At 54.0% G+C, this 12245-nt stretch overlaps 1 protein-coding gene across 1 annotated transcript in view; it reads right to left on the reverse strand.

The window, feature by feature from the left end:
• SHANK3 (SH3 and multiple ankyrin repeat domains 3) overlaps positions 1-10592 on the reverse strand; it is a 128662-nt gene extending 118070 nt beyond the window's left edge. The window contains exons 1-2 of the mRNA XM_059471730.1: positions 10490-10592; positions 9659-10149 (exon numbers count right to left, since the gene is read on the reverse strand). Of these exons, the coding sequence (XP_059327713.1) occupies positions 9659-10149; positions 10490-10592 (594 nt within the window). The remainder of the gene's footprint in view (positions 1-9658; positions 10150-10489) is intronic.
• Positions 10593-12245: the final 1653 nt, after the last annotated feature.

Below are 12245 nucleotides of genomic sequence, written 5' to 3' on the forward strand. Positions count from 1 at the left end.
CTTTGAATCCCAAGCCAAATAAATCCTGGGAATGTTGATAAACTTATCCAGCCACTCCCCTCTGGATCAGTCCTGCCAGGATTGGTCCAACGCTTCCAGGGGCTGTTCCCAGGAAATTCCGACCTCCAGCTCCACGCTCAGATTCCCAGGAAAAATACAGAATTCTGAGCTGGAGAAAAAAGGGGGAATTTTCCCTCCTATCCATGTTTTACCTGGTTAAAATTGGGATTTTCCTTCCATTAATTCCCAGCTTGAATTGGAATCCTGCACATTCCTATGGAATTTTCTCTCCTGCTTCCCACAAAAAACAAGGATCTGATTATTTAGGATGAAACAGCACCAAAAAAATGTCGGAAAACTCTGAACCAGCCAAGAAAAAACCAAGGATGTGATGCATCCATGCAAAAAAAAATCTGGAAAAATGCGGGTTGAAAATGGTGTGGATAAAAATTCCAACTTTTTGCTGGAAAAATGGGAATTAACCATGGGAAAGCTGAATAATAAATGACAGGATTTTTTTTTATGCAAAATCAAATCGGGATTTGAATCCGACGAAATTCCAAAGGGGATTTAATGGGAAGGGAGGGAAAAGGAGAAATTGGGCAGGAAACTTTAATTAATAAAGGATTAATTAATAAATTATTAATCAGTTAATATTTATTTATTTATTTATTTATTGCTAATTAATAGAAGTGGGCTTGGATAATAATTCCTCATTTTTGAAATTTTTAGGGAATTCTTATCAAATTCCAGGCAGGGTTGGATGAGCTTGGAAAAGCGTTCCCAGGTTCCCATTGGAATCTGAGGTTCTTTAAGGACTTTTCCCACCCAAATTTTCCCAAATTCTCAATAAAACCTCCCAGAAATAATTTTCCAGGGAAAAAAAAATTCCACCATTCCCAAGGACGAGCTCATTCCTTCTCCTGTTCCTCGCACCAGGCTTCCCTCATTCCGTAAAAAACCAGGATAAAAAAAAAAAAGCCGGAATTTCTATCGATCCCCAATGGGAATAGGAGGGAGGATTTGACTGGTTAATTAATCAACCATAATTAATTAATTAATCAGTGACCTGTGAATGTCAGGATAATTGAAGATCCCGGACAAAGGCGGCTGCGGAATGTTTGATTCCAACCGGGATCATCCCGAAAAATGAGTTTTAACAGCCCAGCTGAAGGAATTTTTCCATGGAAAAGCAAAATTCCTGGAGTGTGGGAATGCATGAGGGTTAATTAATCCTTTTTTGGGGTGATTTGAATTAATTACTTAAAATTTTCATGGATATCAGCATGGAAAAAAACTGGAAAAGCTGGAACAATATAAAATGTGGGAATGAGGTGGGATAGGATCTGGGATTAAGCAAAGAAATAAAAAAAAAAAGAAAGTTCCGTTTGGAAGAGGAGAAGCCAAAGCCGGGAAATCGGCCCAACCCCAAGCCCAGCCCAGGCCTGATGGAAATCTGGGAAGCAAAGGGAAATCCCTCGGGAATGAGGGAGCCCCAGGGTGGCCCAGGGCTTCCAGAAGCTTCCCTGAGAACCCCGGGATGAGCCAGAGCCTGTCCCGAAGGAGCCCCGGAGTCGTCTCTGCTCCAGGCTGAGCCCAAACCCCAAATCCAGCTGGAGTTTTCCAGCCAAAATCCCAAAACCCTCTGGAGGTTTCCAGCCCCTTTCCAAATCCCTCTGGAGTTTTCCAGATCTTTCCCAAATCCCTCCGGTGTTTTCCTGTTTTCCAGCCCAAATCCCAAACCCCTCCAGAGTTTTCCCAAATTCCTCCAGAGCTTTCCAGCCCCTTCCCAGCTCCATTCCTTTCCCTGGCCCCACTCCATCCCCTCCTTATCCCGAGGATCCAGAACTTCCCCATGGAATGTGCAAAACTTTCTCCTGCTGCTTCTTTTGTGCTCTGGATCCCAGACATTCCTGAATTCCCTCATTAATTCCAGCCCCTTTTCCACTATTTCCTGCCGGGACAAACTGACCATGGACAGGGAATTCCAGCCTTTTCTTCTCCCTTTTGTATCCATGGGGTTTCCAGATCCAATCCCACGGCATTCCTTAAATGTTATCATTCCCACTCTCTTCTAGAGATCCCATCTGCATGCCAAGGGAATGAGGGAATCCTGGAGTTCTTGGGATTCCCAGCAGGATCTGTGGGATTTTCCAGCTCCTCCAGGGCACTCCCTTGTGGATCCTCAACGGGAATCCAGGCAAGAATTTCTTCCCTTCCCTTCCCTTCCCTTCCCTTCCCTTCCCTTCCCTTCCCTTCCCTTCCCTTCCCTTCCCTTCCCTTCCCTTCCCTTCCCAATGGAAGCTGTGAACCCTTCCAAGAGTTCCTTTTCCTTCCCCATTCCCAATGTTTTGGGCAATTCCCAGAATTTGACAACCCCCAACTCCAAGATTTTACTGGCCACAAGAAAGCCTCAATTTAAGGAATCCTGGGGGAAAAAAAAATCCCTTTTTTCCTCCTCTTCCTTTTTCTCCTGCTGGAGCTCTTTGGTTGCTCCCACATTCCCAAGGAATCCAGCAGATGGAATTCAGAGCCGTTATTCCTGATTTTTTTTTTTAGGAATATTTCCAAGTGCTCAACTAATTTTCTTTTCATGCCAATTTTTCCTCGCCTCAAATGACTCAGAATTCCTCTTTATTAAGCACGGAATGTGCTCTTCCCGAAAAAAATGGCTGGAAAATGAAAAGATGGGATTGACGTTTTCCATGAAAATTGCCTCAATGGATGCATCCTGTTCCAGCAAATCCGCTTGGGAGGAGAAAAAAAGGGAATTTTGGTCGTAAAATCTTCCAAATTTATTAAATTGCAAATGTGCTGGTCACGGCTTGATCTGAGTCGGATTTTCCTTGGAAAAAGCCGCGGATTGGGAACACGCAGCAGCTCCGGTTATTTGCGGGCGGATTTTGCTGCCGGCGGATTTCTCCCAGATAAAATCGGGAATTGCTCAGATTCCGATCAATCCACTTTGTTTGATTGAGCTCACAGAGGGTGACTTTGCCCCCGGGGCAATTCCCGGGATTTGGGGTTGTGCTGGAATATTTTGGGAGGTTCTGCTGCTCGTCATTGTCTGGAATGTGCCAGGGCAATTGTTTGGGATAAATGGGATTTATTTCCATGGAATTGTTCAAATTTGGGGTGGAAAAAGCCACTTAAATGTGGTGGAACTGCAGCTTTCCAATGTTTCCTCTGGATCATGGATTGGAAAAACCCGGAGGGGCCTGGAAAAGCCAGGATGGGGCTGGAAAAGCTGGGAAGGGTCTGGAAAAACTGGGATGGGGCTGGAAAAGCTGGGATGGCCATCCATGGAGGAATCCAAGGAATTCCTGGATGGGGCTCTCAGAGCTCCGTGATTGGGATCAGGCCCAGCTTGGATTTGATCCTGGAATTCTTTTCCAAGCTCAGGGATTTCAGGATTTATGGTTAAAGCACCTAAATCCTTCCAGGGGATTTTTGGGAATCACTCATTTGATTCCCACCGGTTTTTGGGACACTCTCACTCAGCTCCATCCGGATCCTCCCTCCGGATGCTCCAATGGCCACCAAGGGAAAACAGCTCCCAAAAAAACCCCCCAAAAAAGCCACAAAAAGCCTGGAAAAATCCGCAGGCAGCACCTGCAAGAACGGGGACGGGGAAAATGGAAATGGGGAAGAGGGAAAAAAAGCGGAGCAGCTGCTCCATTCATGGAGCACGATCCGGCGGATCTGAAAGGAGCCGCATTTCCATGGAAAAACAATGGGAAGCTCCAAGCAAAAAGCAGCTCCTGGCCTGTTTGGAAGCGCTTTGATTCTGCCCTAAAACGGGGGAAAATTCCATTGGAATTCTCGACATCCCAGGGTTTTTGCCGCAGTGCGAAAGCAGGGAAGGATCAAAGGTTTGGGGCCATTCCCAAGGGCCATTCCCTACATCCTGATTTTCCCCTTGCAGGAATCAAATTCTCCTGATTTTCCCTCTTTTTACGGTGTTCCCATGGCTGGAGAGTGGAGAATGGAGAGGGGAATTTCGGGATCTAAGTACTGGGAAAACAGGGAATGGAAAAGCTTTGGGATGGAGGCAGGGAATTGGTGCGAAGGGGAGCGATCCCTCATCCCACACTTTTCCATGTTCTCTCTTCCCTTGGAATCCACATTCCCACTCTCATCCCTCACTTTTCCAGGTGTTCCCATCCCTTGGAATCCACATTCCTGTGGGATCTCCACTCTCATCCCTCCCTTTTCCATGTTCTCCCTTTCCTTCCCAGGAATTGGCCACATGGGATGGGCAGGAGCCTCCTCTTCCACATCCCAAAGGAATTCCCAGGCAGAATTCCCATTCCCACCCAGCCTTGGAAGACCGAGGAATCTCCTCAGCAAAGCCAGAGGAAAACTGGGAGGCTCTCGGCTAAAAACCACCTTGGAAGGGAAAAAATGTGGGAATTCCAAGGATTGAGGGATCAGGGCTGGGAGCTCCCAACGCATCCTGGAAAACATCAGGAAAAACCTCTGGAATTCCACCTGGACACTCCTGGTCCATCCAATGCCGGGAGCTGCTCCCAGATAAATCCAGCTAGGATTTTATTTGGATTCCAATTTTTCCATGATTTTGAAGGGAAAAGGAAGAACTCCCAGCACAAAATGGGGAAGGAAAACTTTTGGAAAATTCCCCCCTGGCTGCACATCCCTGATCTTTCCCAGCTGTTCCCATAAATTCCAGCCCTGGGAATGCCAGCAGCTTCCCAAGGCTGCAGGAGCCTCCCATCTCTCCACATTCCAGTTTTCCTGGGATGTGCTGAACCTGTGGTTTCTTGGAATGAGTTTTCCCCTGCTTCCAGAGGAAAAACAAATGGAAAACCTCTGCAATCACAGCCAGTGCCAGCCCCCACAGAGCCCATTCCCATGGGATGATCCCAAGGTTTGCTCCAGCACCTCCAGGATTCCAGCACTGCTGACAGAGAGGAAAACTCGGCACATTCCCAGGATTTTTCCTGGATTTGCCACTTTTTCCTACCAAAGAAGGAGGCTGCTCCCAAAGCACTCCCGCCAAATTTCAGGAATGGGTTTTCCGTGGGATTTAACGGCTCAGAATCCATAAATCGTTCCAGAGGAACCAACCCCAGCTCGGGCGTGTTCCTGTCTCCTTAAAATCCGGCTCCGAGCTCGCGGACCCCGTGGGAGGTTGGGATAATTTTATCCCGGGTCTCCACCACCCTTCCCACGGAGCAGCTGGAGGCAGGAACGGCTCTTCCCGAAGGATCCACAGCTCCGGGATGGGACAGGGAAGCTCCAAAGGATCCTCAGGGATTCCTGCACCCTCCTTTTGCCAGGATCACATTCCCAGCTCGGGGAGTGATCCAGGTTCTCAAATTCCAAAAAAATCACAGGTTTGGGAATCTCTGGAGCTCAGGGTGCCCAAGGAAATCAGTTCCCGGCCCTATGGAAAAGCTCCAGGATGGGAAACACCTGGAGCTCCAGGCTGAGCCCGGATCCTGGATCACAGCTGGATTCCTGGAATGCCGCACTGGGATCAGTAGGACATCCCATGGATTGCCTGGAATCTCATAATGGGGTCAATGGGACATTCCATGGATTCCCTGGAATCCTGCACTGGGATCAGTGGGGACGTCCCCGGCTTCCCAACCTTCTGGACACTCCAGGACATTCTAGACCTGCCTGGACATCCCAGGAAAGTCCAGATGTCCCACCTGGACACCCCAGAACATTCCAGACCCTCTGCTTGGACACCCCAGGACATTCCACGACATTCCAGACCTGCTAGGACATCCCAGGATGGTCCAGAACCCCTGGACACCTCAGGACATTCCAGACCCTCTGCTCAGACAATTGCAGGGTATTCCAGAACCCCTGGACACCTCAGAACATTCCAGACCTGCTCAGACACGTCGGGGCATTCCCAACCTCCCACCTGGACACCCCAGGACATTCCAGGACATTCCAGACCCCCTGGACACCTCAGGAAGGTCCAACCTCCTCCATCCACAATCCGAGTGGGAGAACCGGGATTGGGATCCCATCACCCCACAGGACACTTGGGAAGGGAAGGGAAGGAGAAAAGAGGAGGAAAGACCTCAAAAATTCTTCATTTCCCACAGCCTCATTCCCTGAAAATCTTCCCCATTCCCATGGAATTCCAGAACATTCCAAGCTGGAAAACCCTCCCCAGGATCTCCAAGTCCAACTCTTGGCCCTGCACAAAATAATCCCAACATTCCCAGCACTGACCCGAGGGCATTGTCCCAAATTTTCTGGAGCTCTGGAATGCCGAGGGTTGGGAGCAGTTCCAGAGGTTTTGGGAATTGCAGCTCCCTGGAGCAGCTCCACCACCCACCAGGAGCTTTCCCAGGATTTTCCAGGTGTGGGGAATTTAAGCTCTCTTCCCTGGCTTGGGTGCAGGTGATAAAAACCGGGATGTGCCGACGGAAAAGGCCCTTCATTCCCAGGAAAACTGGGGGGAGATTTGCACGTGGGAATTCCAGCACTTCCACGGAATTCCAGGGATTTGGGATGAGCAAATTCCAGGAGGGCAGGAAAACTTCCCGGGACTTTCAACCCCCACCTGGAGCCTCCCAGAACAAAGATGGGAATTCCATAACCTGAGCTTTATGGCAGTCCTGACCTCGGGAATGCTGGGATGGAGCCGGACTTGGGGCTGGAAAACTGATGATCCCAAAGAATTCCTTTCCCAGTGATCCCAAAGAATTCCCAAACTGATGATTGAGAGAATTCCATCCCAGTGACCCCAAAGAATTCCCATGCTGGTGATCCCAAAGAATTCCCATCTCCAGCAGAGTTTTTATGGAAGAGCTGGTGGAACATTGGCCGTGGATCCGGAGCTCCAGGCGCACCTCTGTGATGGCTCTTGGCCAGCTCGGTGTCCCCAGAGCCACCAGACACAGGATTGGTGTCCCCAGTGCCACTGACCCCAGACTCAGTGTCCCCAGTGTCACTGGCCTTTGAGAGCTTGGTGTCCCCAGAGCCACCAGACACAAGCTTGATGTCCCCAGTGCCACTGACCTCTGCCATCTCCGTGTCCCCAGTGCTACCAGTCACTACCTGCTTGGTGTCCCCAGTGCCACTGACCACAAACTTGACGTCCCCAGCGTCACTGGTCTCTGCCAGCTTGGTGTCCCCAGTGCCACCAGACACAGCCCATGAGTACCCATTGTCACTGACCACAGGCTCCACGTCCCCAGTGTCACTGGCCTCTGAGAGCTCAGTGTCACCAGTGCCACCAGACACTCCCAGGTCGGGGTCCCCAGTGCCACTAACCACAGACTTGATGTCCCCAGTGACACCTGGCTTCTGCCAGCTCAGTGTTCCCAGTGCCACCAGACACAGCCCACGAGCCCCCAGTGCCACTGACCAAAGGCTCAGTGTCCCTAGTGTCACCAGCCTCTGACAGCTCCGTGTCCCCAGTGCCACGAGACACAGGCTCAATGTCCCCAGTGTCACTGGTCTCTGCCAACCCTGTGTCTCCAGTGCCGCCACCCTGCTGTCCCCGTGGGAACCCCACGCCAGGCCCCAAAAGAGAATTTTTCCTCTCCAAGAGGCTCCAACCCACCTTGGTGCCCTCTGCTCACCCCAGGTCTGTCACCTCAGCCTTGTCACCTCACCCTTGTCATCTGCAGCTGCCCACTCCCCTAATGAGAGCTGTTAATTACCCCATTGCCGCAGCCCTCCAGCTTTTCCTGCCTCTCATTCCCTACAAATACCCCAGTTCCAGGGAATTCCAGGTTCCTGGAGTGCTGTGCCCTCCTGGGTCACTCTTATGGTCACTTCAGGGGTAATGCCTGGGTCACTCCTGGGTTACCCCTGGGGTCACTCCTGGACTTCGGGGTCCCTCTGGGGTCACTCTGGCACATCCCACCAATGGCACTGGCACATGTCCCCCCCATTCCAGCGTCCATCACCCCCACACCATCCCAGTGTCCATCACCCCCACACCATTCCAGAGTCCATCACCCCACACCATTCCAGTGTCCATAAAATCCACACCATTCCAGTGTCCATCACCCCCACACCATTCCACAGTCCATCACCCCACACAATTCCAGTGTCCATCACCCCCACACCATTCCAGTGTCCATCACATCCACACCATTCCAGAGTCCATCACCCCACACCATTCCAGTGTCCATCACCCCACACCATTCCAGAGTCCATCACCCCCACACCATTCCAGAGTCCATCACCCCACACCATTCCAGTGTCCATAAAATCCACACCATTCCAGTGTCCATAACATCCACACCATTCCAGTGTCCATCGCCCCCACACCATTCCAGTGTCCATCACCCCACACCATTCCAGTGTCCATCACCCCCACACCATTCCAGCGCCCATCACCCCACACCATTCCAGAGTCCATCACCCCCACACCATTCCAGAGTCCATCACCCCCACACCATTCCAGAGTCCATCACCCCCACACCATTCCAGAGTCCATCACCCCCACACCATTCCAGTGTCCATAACATCCACACCATTCCAGTGTCCATCACCCCACACCATTCCAGTGTCCATCACATCCACACCATTCCAGTGTCCATCACATCCACACCATTCCAGAGTCCATCACCCCACACCATTCCAGTGTCCATCACCCCACACCATTCCAGAGTCCATCACCCCCACACCATTCCAGAGTCCATCACCCCACACCATTCCAGTGTCCACCACACCATTCCAGTGTCCACCACACCATCACTGTCCAGCCCAGCAGAGCACCCTGGACACGAGTGACCATCACACACCAGCACCGCAGCCCCACAGCCTGGCCCTGGAGCCGATCCCAATCTCAGTCCCAGTCCCAATCTCAGTCCCAGAGCTACTCCCCGTTCCAGGCTAGTGATGGAGCCGCCCCTGCTGCCCGATCCCAGCCTGGTCCCGGTGCCAATCCCGGTCCCCTTCCCGGTGAGTGCGGATCCCTGGGGCGGGGAGCGGCCCCGCGGCGCGGCCGCACCGCAGCACCCCGGGATGGCAGCGGGAGCGGGGGGACACCGGGGTGGGGACACCGGGGACTCGGGCAATGGGACCCGTCCTGCCGGGCCCGGGGCGGGGAGAAGTTTGCCGGTGCTGCCGGGGCGGCGGCGGGGCCGGGAGCGGGGCCGGGAGCGGGCGGGATGCGGGACGGGATGCGGGACGGGATGCGGGTTGCCGCCAGCGCTGGAGCGGCGCCGAACCGGGTGCGGATCGGGGCGCAGATCGGGACCCGTCTGAGAGAGGGTCGGGACCGGTCCTGGTGCGAATTGGGGCCGGTCTGAGCGAGGTTTGGAGCCGGCCCGGGTACAGAACGGGGCCGGTCTGAGCGAGGTTTGGGGCCGGTCCGTGTGCGGGTCCCGGCGCGGAGCGGGCCCGGTGTGTGAGTGCGGGTGGCGGCTGCTCTGGGTGCGGATCGGGGCCGCTCTGGGCTGCGCATCCCGGCGCGGGCGGCTCGCGGTGGCGCTCCCGGTGCGGCTCCCGCTGCCCTTCCCGGCTCGGCGCGCTCCCGGTGCGGCTCCCGCTGCCCTTCCCGGCTCGGCGCGCTCCCGGTGCGCATCCCTCCCGGCTCGGTGCGGCTCCCGCTGCGCATCCCGGCTCAGGGCGGTCCCGGCGCGGCGGCGGCCGCTCGGGGCTCCCTCTCTCCCTCCCTCCCTCCTGCCCGGTGCCCCCGTTCGGCACTCACCGTCTGCTGCAGGTCGGGGATGCCGATGCGCACCACGATGGCGCCGGGCGCGGGCTCCTCCATGCGCGCCGGGGCCGCCAGCTTGGGCGAGCGGGGCCCGCCGTGGCCCCGGGCCGGCTCCAGGCGCGGCTCCTCCCGCAGGCCGGGGCTCGGCTCCCCGCTGCTGCTGCTGACGCGGGGCTGGCGCTCCGGCGGCGGCTCCGGCGGCGGCGACTCGGGGCTCTCATGCTTGCTGCCCGCGGGGCTCAGAGGCATGCTCCGTGCGCCGCGGCGGGCGGCCCGCGCCCGCTCCGCTCCCGCACCGGCACCGGCACCGGCTCCGCACCGCGCCGGGGCCGCGCTCAGCGCCCGCCCGGGGCCCTGCGGGGGGAAGCGAGGGGTGAGCGGAGCGGCGGGACAGAGCCGGGAGAGGCATCCCGGAGCCCCCGAGGGGGCCCTGGGACTGGCAAAGCCAGCGGGGAGAAAGCGGAGCTCCCGAGGGATGGGGAAATCTGGGACGGGACACCCGGGATGGACAGGGACACTCCCACAGGGACCCTCTGGAATGTCCCCTCAGGAAGGGCATTCCCCGGGAAAAGTCCAGGAGTGAATTCCCCCTCTCCCTATGGACATTCTCACCAGATTCCACAAACCCTCCCAACAGGGATTGTCCCGAAACAGGGACCATTCCTCAGGAGAAATCTGGGATGGGACACCCCGAATGGACAGGGACACTCCCACAGGGACCCTCTGGAATGTCCCCTCAGGAAGGGCATTCCCTGGGAAAAGTCCAGGAGTGAATTCCCACTCCCGCCACGGACATTCCCACAGGGACCCCCAGGAATATCCCACCAGGAAGGGCATTCCCAAGGATGGAGGAATCTGGGAAGGGACTCCTGGAATCCCCATTCCCAGCAGGGATCATCCCTCGGGAAAGGATCCCCAGGATGGACATGGACACCGCCACAGGGACCCTCTGAAATATCCCTCAGAAATTCCTCATGAGAAATCTTAAAGGGCATCCCTGGACCCCAAAAATTCCCCCAGCTGGGCCCATTCCCTCAAGAAATCTGGGATCAGCCCCACTTTTCACATGGAATCTCCTCGGGAATTCCGTGGAATTTTCCCAGCAGGATCCATCCCCTAAAGGGACCCCACAAAGAAACTTTGCGATCCCACCCCGAGGGATGAGGAAAAACAGTGGGAGAACCCCAAAATTCCAGTCGGGAAAATGCACTTGGGAAGGAGAAAAATCAGGATAAACAGGGAAAACCACCGGGATCCTCCTGCCCTGTGGCCTGGGATAGACAGGAAACCCCTTTGGATCCCTTCGCAGCCATGCCCCAATCCCATCCCAAATTCTCCTCCCTCCCTTTCCCAAATCCTGGATTTGATTTATTCCCATTTTTCCCCCTCTCTCTGCCCTGTTATCCCACAAATGGAGTGCTCCAGATGGCGACCCCTGGGATTTTCCCTTTTTTTTTTCCATCTCTCATTAGTTCCCAATAATTTTAAGGCCCTGTCTGGGAAAGGCTGGAAAAAATTCCACGATGGAATAATTCCCCAAATTCCATTTTGCAGAGTCATTTTCCCTCCTTAAATCCACTTTTTTGCTCACGAAATCAAAAAATTTCCACTTTTCTTTCCCAAGGAATCCATGGAATCTTTTAGGAATCACAACCCAAAGAGTCTCATTCCAATAGCAGGGGAAAAAAAGGTTGGAAAAGCTTCCAAGGGAGCTAGAAAAATATTGCAAGTTTTTTTTTTTTTCCCTGCCGTGGTGTTTTCCTTGAATTTCTGAGAATTCCTTGGATTTCTGAGCATTCCCAAGAGGGTCAGAGCAGAGTCTCCTTCCCTCCTTTTCCTTCAGGAACAGAATTCCCAGATTTCCCACCCTTCTTCACATCAGTTTGGGATTATAAATCTGCAGCCTTGCCCAAATTCCAGCGCTGGGAGCAGCAATTCCAGAGAGAACAGAAATTCCAGAGATGACAGAAATTCAGAGGGAAATCCCAGAGGGAGTCCAGCTGGGAGAACCCTGGGAAAAGGGCAGCAGGATGGGGAGACCTGGAAAGGATTTTTGGGAATTTTTGGGGGGATTTTTTGGGTGGATTTTCAGATTGGATTGGAGCTTTTCCCTGGAATTGAAATTTCTCCCTGGGATTGGAATTTTCCCCTGGGATTGGATTGTTTCCCTGGGCCTGGCACTTTTCCCTGGCAGAATCCAGGTTAAATTCCCTCCCTTTCCCAACTTTCCCAGTTTTCCCAAGCCCGGGGATGGCTGGGAAGCTGCTGCCTCCTCCTCAGTCCCACGTCCCCATCCAGAAAACCCGGGATCCTTTGGGAAAAGGGTTTTTTGGGAAGCACCTGGCTCGGTGTGTGCCCAGGTGAGGCCATTCCCGAGCTTTTCCTGGGAAAACCGGCCAGGAATGACAGGGCCAAGGGAGACCTGGTGTCCTGCTGGGCTCACTGGGATCGCTGGGAATGGGCCCAGGAAGAGCTGGGAAAATCCTGACTGGGATTTTCCAGTCCTGGAATTGCCACTGCCTGGCCACATGGGAGAGGGGTCCTGGATCCCAAACAATTCCTGCCCTTCCAGGGATCCCAA

The sequence above is a fragment of the Ammospiza nelsoni genome, chromosome 5 (assembly GCF_027579445.1).
Source record: "Ammospiza nelsoni isolate bAmmNel1 chromosome 5, bAmmNel1.pri, whole genome shotgun sequence".
Classification (NCBI taxonomy): Eukaryota; Metazoa; Chordata; class Aves; order Passeriformes; family Passerellidae; genus Ammospiza; species Ammospiza nelsoni.